Source organism: Monodelphis domestica, chromosome 4, assembly GCF_027887165.1.
Source record: "Monodelphis domestica isolate mMonDom1 chromosome 4, mMonDom1.pri, whole genome shotgun sequence".
In the NCBI taxonomy this organism is placed as follows: Eukaryota; Metazoa; Chordata; class Mammalia; order Didelphimorphia; family Didelphidae; genus Monodelphis; species Monodelphis domestica.
In genome coordinates this window covers 383,451,449-383,459,905 of record NC_077230.1, presented here as the reverse complement: position 1 = coordinate 383,459,905, position 8,457 = coordinate 383,451,449, and the positions used below count along the sequence as shown (strand labels likewise).

The 8,457-nt window shown below is 44.3% G+C and overlaps 1 protein-coding gene across 1 annotated transcript; it reads right to left on the bottom strand.

Annotated features, from left to right (window-relative positions):
- Positions 1-213: 213 nt before the first annotated feature.
- CNR2 (cannabinoid receptor 2) lies at positions 214-7,661 on the bottom strand. Its single transcript, XM_007491299.2, has 2 exons — positions 7,474-7,661; positions 214-3,245 (listed from the first exon to the last, which is right to left on the bottom strand). Exon 2 carries the CDS (start codon positions 3,221-3,223, stop codon positions 2,180-2,182), a length of 1,044 nt encoding a protein of 347 aa, XP_007491361.2. The 5' UTR covers positions 3,224-3,245; positions 7,474-7,661; the 3' UTR covers positions 214-2,179.
- Between the last annotated feature and the right edge of the window lie 796 nt (positions 7,662-8,457).

The following is an 8,457-nucleotide window of genomic DNA, read 5'->3' as shown; positions in this document are numbered from 1 at the left end:
TGTATTGGTTCCAAGGCAGACGAGGGGTTAGGGCTAGGCAATGAGGATTAAGTGACTTGCCCAGGGTCACACAGCCAGGACATATTTGAACCTAGGACTTCCTGTCTCTAGGCCTGGCTCTCAATCCACTGAGCCACCCATCTGCCCCCCAGATATTAAAGTCTTAAAGGTATAGAAATGACTTGTATATATATATAAAAATTTTTTTTACTCAAAAAATGCAATTTACAGACAACTTTTCACACAGCATGAAAATGTTGGAAGATCTTTCCCTCCTCGAGGAAGTCACAGGTTCTTGAAATCCTGCCTCAGTAATAGAATACACCAATACACCACCAATACACCAGTATGTTGGGTAGGGAAGGTAGCTTGGCTACAACACACTCAGCATGGAATGCAACCATTTTCTTGTTGCATTAGTGCTAGCATTCAGAAATTCTTTTTGGCCAGTGGGGGAATTCCACCGGGGCACTTGGCTTTTTTAAACCTAACTGGAGGAGCCCGAGGTCTTCCACAAGGAGCTCCATCAGATGGCCCATGACCTATTAAGGCTATAGTACAAGGGCAGGTTGAGCTTCGTCAACAAAGGGATGAACTGATGAGTTCGAAATCACCCATTGACCAAGATGTGGCCTCCAGGAAAGCTATTAAAAACTCAGCCCCCGTGGCCTGATGGAGCTTCTCGGTTGCCATCTTGGACTGTGGTAGGGGAAAAGGAGGGTTTGGGCTGATGGTGAGAAGACCCTCCTTCCCTCTCCATCTCCCCCTTCTGGCCTTGAACCTCCAGGGAGACCAAGTGAGCAGCTTCTGGAGCCAGAGTCAACAGCTATTCAGGGATTATTTGGCGGACTCGACTAGTTCCAGAGTGAGAAAGAGAGCGGATCATCACCAGTCTGGCTGCATATATCTAACTTGCATTGCTTCTTTCAGGTTCCACCTGGCACAAAATTGTCTTCATATTGAAAACTTCTCCATACAATTAGGTTCTGATTAGTGCAGATAATTAGGGTGAGTGATGAATCCTGGGTAGTGACATGATTCAGAGTCATACTGTCTATTTCAAATGGGCTGGAAACCCAAGTGTGACCTTCAATAGTGCAGATTGAAGACTCATGTAACCACTTCAAGGGATTCATTATTCATACTAATGCAAAACTCACAGACTATGGGGTTGTTTTTCTGTTATGCCACTTCCCCATCCCACTCACCTTGTAGGGCTGCTCCCTTACTCATACCACATTTTTTTTTACTGCTATTTTTTAAGTTGTGACTTAAAATTTTTTTCAATACTTAAATTTTTTTAATTTAAAATTTAGGGGGCAGCTGGGTGGCTCAGTGGATTAAGACCAAGCCTAGTGATGGGAGGTCCTGGGTTCAAATCTGACCTCAGATACTTCCCAGCTGTGTGACCTTGGGCAAGTCACTTAACCCCCCTTGCCTAGCTCTTACCACTCTTCTGCCTTGGAACCAATACACAGAACTGATTCCAAGACCGAAGGTGAGGGTTAAAAAAAATAATTTAAAATGTAAATTTTAATACTTTTAAAATTTGAATTTTAATACTTTAGTGCCCAAAATGTGTGGTATTTTATCAACAAAGTTTGATCCTTCTCAGAGAAAAACAAACTCTTTCACTCCTTGGGAGAAGGATTCAAGACTGCCTGTGGTTCATCAGTATTGGATAACCAATTGATAACCAATACTAGCTTGGCCCTAGTGTGATAGCTGCATATCCCATCTCTGAATATAACATTGACATTTTGTCTGCACATTCTTTTTACTGTGAAGGATAAGGATAGGTACTGGACCCGTGATTTCCTTGGAACTCTAGACAGACTGGGAAACTCCCTCTGCCAATTCAGGTCAGCAACTTCTCTGAAACTTAGAGCCTGAGGGAGGTGCCTTGAGCTCTGTTAAATGACTAGTCCAAGGTCACACAGCTGGTGTCAGAGGCAAGACTTGAATTCAGTTGTTCCTGGCTTCTAGGCCAACCTTAAAACCTTTCTATCTACTATCTACTATTCCAAAGTGCCTCTGTTATACTTATACTCAAAGAAAAAAATGTTTTAATGTTAATAAAAAGTGCTTTTGGGAAAGTAGGAATGCCTGTTACTTTTGATATCAGAAACCTAAATAGAAGTAAATGAACCAAGATAACAGGGAGGCCAAGATCAGGGGATCAGGTGACTCTTGTCTCTCCTTCTGTTTCTGTGACTGAAGACTTCTGAGCATCCTCCATGCTGTCTGTCCTAGTGCCTCTGAGCATATTTTTCCACCGGGTCAGACAGTTCTTGGCAGAGACGCGGATCTCCCTACTTCTCAGGGCATAGATGACAGGGTTCACCATGGAATTGATCAGACATAGCATGGAGCAAAAGGCAAAGACTTTCTTAATGTGTTCATTCAAAGATGCAGTCAAACTGTAGACCATGAGGGCCAGCACAGGCAGCCAGCATAGAACCAGCACCATCAGGACCACTCCCAGCGTCTTGGCCAACCTCACGTCCAGCCGCATCCGAGACATGCCTGCTAAGCGCTTCTGTTGGTACATTACCAAAGTGGACGTGTGCTGGTGGGCCTTCCAGAGGACATAGGCGTAGGTGTAGAAGATGGCGACAAACAGAATGGCGATGAATAGAATCCAGCTGAGCAGGTAATCATTGGGAATTAGGGGAAAGAGTTCAGAGCAGAGTCTGGGGCAACAGGTCCACCCCATTAATGGCAGGTAGGAGACCACGGCTGAGATGGTCCACATGGCTGTGAGCATGACCAGTGCTCTTCCCCGGGTAAAAAGGGCCTTATACTTGGCAGGGTGGCGCAGGCAGAGGTAGCGGTCAATGGCAGTCAGCAGCAGGCTGCCCACAGAGCCAGTGAAAGTCATGGTGACACCCCCAAGCTTCAGCAGGAAGATGTCCCTTGAGTCTTCCTGGTGGAAGACATGGAAATTTACAAAGCTGATGACAAAAAACAGACTGGCCAGGAAGTCAGCCCCTGCAAGGCTGCTGATAAATAGGTAAGAGGGTTTTCTGCGGAGCCTTGGGGAGGACAAGATCAGGAAGAGCACGATGGCATTCTCCAGGGCACACAGGACACCCAGGAGGGAGCACAACACAGCGATGGCTGTCTTCTGGGGTATATTCAGCACTGTGTAGTTCCGGAAGATGCTGAAAGTCAAGTCTCCATGGGAGGCATTGGCAACTCCAGAATTCCAGCATCCCTCCATAGTTCTGAAGACACTTAGACCTCTGTTGAAGGGATAGATGGGAGAAAAGAAACCATTAGCTTCCCCACCATACCCCAGGGACATGGGAGATGTAGCTGAGTAGTTGGAAAGGGTTGCCCCTAAGATGGAGACAGCTTGTGGAAAATTTGTCTTCTGTGCCCCAAGTCTCCCTGTTTGACATCCTTTTCCTCTCCATCTGGTAGTGATCTACTAACCTCTGGATCTCCAGGCCCTCCATCACTACAGGTCCTTAGCACCTTTAACTGTCCTCAGTTATGAATGACTCATATTCAAAGTGGATTGTGATTCACACTCTTGTATTTGTTAAACTAGGCTTTAAACAGAGACTTCAGGTCATATTCCTGTAGCTAGGTCCTTCGCATGTTTATCACATGCTCTTATAGTCCTCAACTGTTTTTTTTTAAACTCTTATTTTCTGTCTTAGAATCAATATTGGGTATTGGTTCCAAGGCAGAAGGGCAGTAAGGGTTAGGCAATCAATGGAGGTTAAGTGACTTGCCCAGGATCATACATCTAGGAAGTGCCTGAGATCAAATTTGAACCCAGGACCTCCCATCTGTATGCCTGGCTTTTAATCCATTGAGCCACCTAGCTGCCCCAACCTCCACAATGTTTTACTGCTAGCATTTCAAAGGTGAGCCAGGAAATGAGGTAGAGAAGGTATGATTTTAGGGGCCCAATCCCAATAATCTAGAATGATAGGACTTAAGAAGGGGTCTTTAGAATGAAGAATATCAGAACTGGAATAGACCTAGAACAGAATGTCACAACTGAGTGGCACCTTATAACATAGAATGGCAGAGCTAGAAGAGGTTTAGAACATGTCTAAGTGAAAAGGATATTAGAACAGTTTGAACAGAGAATGTTGGAGTAAGAAAGATTTTAGAGCATAAAATGTGAAAGCTGGAAGGGATCTTAGAACCCAGAATGTCAGAACTGGGAGAGAGACCTTAGAACAGAGAATGTCAGAGCTTGGTAGGAAGATTAGAACCCAGAATGTCAGAGATGGGAGGGACCTTAGAACAGAGAATGTCAGAGATAGGAGGGATCTTAGAACCCAGAATGTCAGAACTGGGAGAGAGACCTTAGAACAGAGAATGTCAGAGCTTGGGAGGAAGGTTAGAACCCAGAATGTCAGAGCTAGGAGAGAGCTGAGAACCCAGAATATCAGAATTGGGAGAGACCTTATAACAGAGAATTTCAGAGCTGGGAGAGTGCTTAGAACACAGATTGTCAGAGCTGGGAGAGACCTTAGAACAGAGAATGTCATAGCTGGGAGAGACCTTAGAACAGAGAATGTCAGAGCTGGGAGAGACCTTAGAACAGAGAATGTCAGAGCTGGTTGGGAGCTTAGAACCCAGAATGCCCGAACTGATGTGGGCAAGGGTAAAGTTAGGATCTTGTCCAAGGAATTGACAGTTCAGACTGACTCCAAGCTGAGGGAACAAGCTTTGTTATAAGAGACTATAGTAACAGAGGAACTAGTAAAAGAAGTCATTAAGTAAGTGACATCAGATAAGGAGAGAAGTAAAGTAAGCAAGGTCCTGAGGAGATAGATAGGGGGGTAACATAAGTGAGGTAAGGAAGTAAAGAGGGCAAGGGGTTCTCAGGAATGCTTTTCATCTTGATTAGTTACTAAAGAAGGGATCATTTGTTTGGGTGGTTGTTGCTTTGTATCCAAGGAACTGATGTCACTTTATCCATAGTCCACTTTGGTCTGTGTGGTTTTACCCATGATTCACTCTGTTTGCCCACTGGGGAGGGGGAAAGCAAACCACGTGTAAATGGCATACCAAAGATACGTTAAACACCCCAGGGCAACTTTTGGTCAAATTTTGCTTCTTTCTGTGCAGACTCTAGGAAAGGCAGTGTGTTAGTGGAAATTGAGCATGGTTTGAACCTAGTCCTGTGTGCCTGGGAATCTGAACCAAGGACTTCGGTTATGTGATATAAAGAGTTTTCTCATCATTGTAAATGTAAGGAATCCATATGTAGCTTCTGAAAGGTGGCCCCATACTAATCAACTAGAAATTGTTTCCATGTTCTTTTGATTGTTTACAGCTACTCGGCAGGGTTTGTGGGACATTTCAGCCCACATCACTACAGTGTCTTTGCCAGGAAAACCCTAAATGGGGTCATGAAGAGTTGGAACCAACTGAAAAATGACCGAACAGTTTTCTTTACATTGAGCTTGCATCAGCCTCTGTGGTCTCTACTCCTTTCTTCTGAAGCTAGAAAGATCAAATTTAATCCTTCTTCTGCACAAATTCTAGAAGGCAGTTATCAAGTCCCTTCTGAGTCTTCTCTTTTCAAGCTTATATTCAAGCTTTATTCCTTCAATAGATGCTCATATGTCATGGACTTGAATTGAGGCTTAATGTGTTGTTGTTGTTTTTTTAAATGCTTATCTTCCATCTTGGAGTCAATACTGTATATTGGTTCCAAGGCAAAAGAGTGATAAGGGCTAGGCAATGGGGTTTAAGTGACTTGCCCAGGACCACACAGCTAGGAAGTGGCTGAGGCCAGATTTGAACCCAGGACCTCCAATCTGTAGGCCTGGCTCTCAATCCACTGAGCTACCCAGCTGCCCCTCCCCCCATGAATGGTTTTATTAATGATTTGGATAAAAGCACAGATGGCATGTTCAAGATCTCATTAACATTTTTTGGGCTGCCACAACACATTATTGATTCATATTGAGCTTGTAGCCCACTGAAACCCCCAGATATTTTTCAGACTAACTGCTATCCATCTCTGCCTCCCCTATATTATACTTGTAAGACTTCATTTCTATTGCATTTTATCTCAAGAGATTCAGACCCAGGGTGTAACCTAAAAAGATCTTTGTGAATTCCCATTCTGTCATCCAGTCAGTCTGTAGGCCATCCCTCTCAGCTTTGTGTTGACCACAAACTTGAGGAGCATGCTATCTATACCTTTATTCAAGTCACTGATAAAAATGTTAATGGAAAACCTAGAGCCTTGGGGCACTCTACTGGAGACCTGCCACATGGACATTGAACTATTAAGAACTTTTCTTTGAGTTTAGCCATCCAGTTTCTGATGCCATTTGATTATTTTATTGTCTCATTCATTTCTCTCATCTTCTCCCCCCAAAAAAGTATGTGATTCTTTATTAAAGCCCTGTTTAATTCTAGATGAACTGCACCCACAGCTCTCTCTTCATCTACCAGGTTAGTGATCTGATCAAATTAGGAAGTGAGGGTCATCTGGCCTGGGCAGTTCCTGATGAAGCCAGCCTGGCCCTTGTAATCAGTTTACCTTTCTGGATACCAACCCCTTCTTAATCATAACAGATGCTTTGGCCTGTGTAGTTTCTGACCCCGGCTAGTTTATCATTCCTTAGGTGAACTCGTGGTCCACTGCTTGGGGGCTTACCATACTGATGCCAAACTTAGGGTGGGCGCTTGATTTGGCATAGATCACTGTAGCTCAGAGTTTTCTGAGCTCAAAGGATGTGGCAGATTCAGTCTCCTCTGTAGCTATGATTACAGGCATGTTGCCCAGTAAGGAAGGACTTTCTAACAAATTAGTGCTACTCAAAGATAGCTGCTACAGTAGGTGAAATATTCTCCATCATTGAATGGCTTCATAGATTCATAGTCTTGAGCTATAACAGATCGTTGAGGTAATCTAGTCCAGTCTAATCTTAGGGAAAGTGAGGCTCAGAGTTGAAGTCATTTGCTTATGGTAGTACAGGTAGTAGAGAGCAGAGCTAGGAAGATGTGATCCCAAAGGGTCCTTTAGTTCTTGAAGCCTGCCATCTTAATTGCATAACTCATGCATCTTACAATTCTGCACACATTTCTTCCCCCCTCCTCGATTTTCATTAAAAGGAAGGCAGTGGGGGCTGCTGGTAACTTGAAAAACTCTAGGAAGAGTATTCTGATGAGCCAAGTGCCCTTGCTTCCAATGTGATCAAAGAGGAGAGAAGGAGGAAGTGCTCAGGGCTGGAGTCATGGGCTTGTGGCCAAGCGTGGCAAGACAAGTCTTTTTTCAGCACTTTCCAAAAGACCCCCTTGTGCTCCTCTTTCTCCTCCCCTACCTTGTTCCGTAAACAAAGTCTCAGGGGATCTGAGAGAATCCCAGCAGATCCTCCCCACACATCTGGTACTGCTTCCCCACGCTGCCCTGGCTTTGTCAGTCATCCCTTACTTCTCCATTGTTGGAGGTGGGAGGTTGATGTGCAAGCTGAGGAAATGACTTACCAGATACTGGAGCTTTAGAACCAAGTTGGGTGATATGAAGACTTCTGGGATCTGAGGTCCAAGTTCTCCTAGCCCCAGCAAACTCGTCCCTGGGGAGTCTGGGATCTTTGTAGGTTGGGGCATGCCCACATTGTTACTGTTAAGGAAAGTTAGAGCAATCAGAAAGATGACAGAGTTTGATGTCCTTAGTCTTCTTCGAAATGAAGGATGAACAACAAAACAAGCAAAGGTCATGTGGTGTTGCTTCACATGACCACAGGATATGTGAAGCAATAAACCGTTTACCTCTACTTCATGAAAGCAAAATCTCTTTCTTTCAGCAGAACCAGGTCCCAAGCTTTACACAACAAGCACAGTAGGGTTTGTAGACCCATGGTACATTTGTTCCAGTTGGTTTTGTTCCAATGTCTCAAGGACTATAGTCTCCTTTGGATATCTTTACCTATAGAAAGGGACTCATGGGACTTATGCTGAGATTCTAAGAAAGGAAATGCTATAGATGGAGGAACTGTGCCCTTGGGCGTGATCAGGGGAATTTCTGACTAGAAGTGAAAGTATTCTCACGTCCATGACAGTAGAAGGATATGGCCATATTAAGGTTTCGCTGGGTACCTACTGGGTACATGAAATGCAGGTGACTCCCCTGAACCCTTCATGGCATGGGAAGTTTGCATGCAGCTGGGTTACTCTGGACCAGAGTTAATGTCTACTCCATATGAATGCATGCAGACAAAGAATTTCAGAGATGGTTGGAATTGGAAGAACTCTTAGAACCTAGGATATCAGAACTGGAGGCTCAGAGGTGGGCCAAGAGACTTAGTACATTGAAAGTTAGAAAATAGCTTAGAGATGGAAGAGACCTTAAGACAAAGAATGTCTGAGCTGAGAGGGCCCTTAGAACAGAGAATGTCAGAGCTGGCAGGGCCCTTAGACCATGGAACATCAGAGTTGGGAGAGACCTTAGAACATGGAATGTCAGAGCTG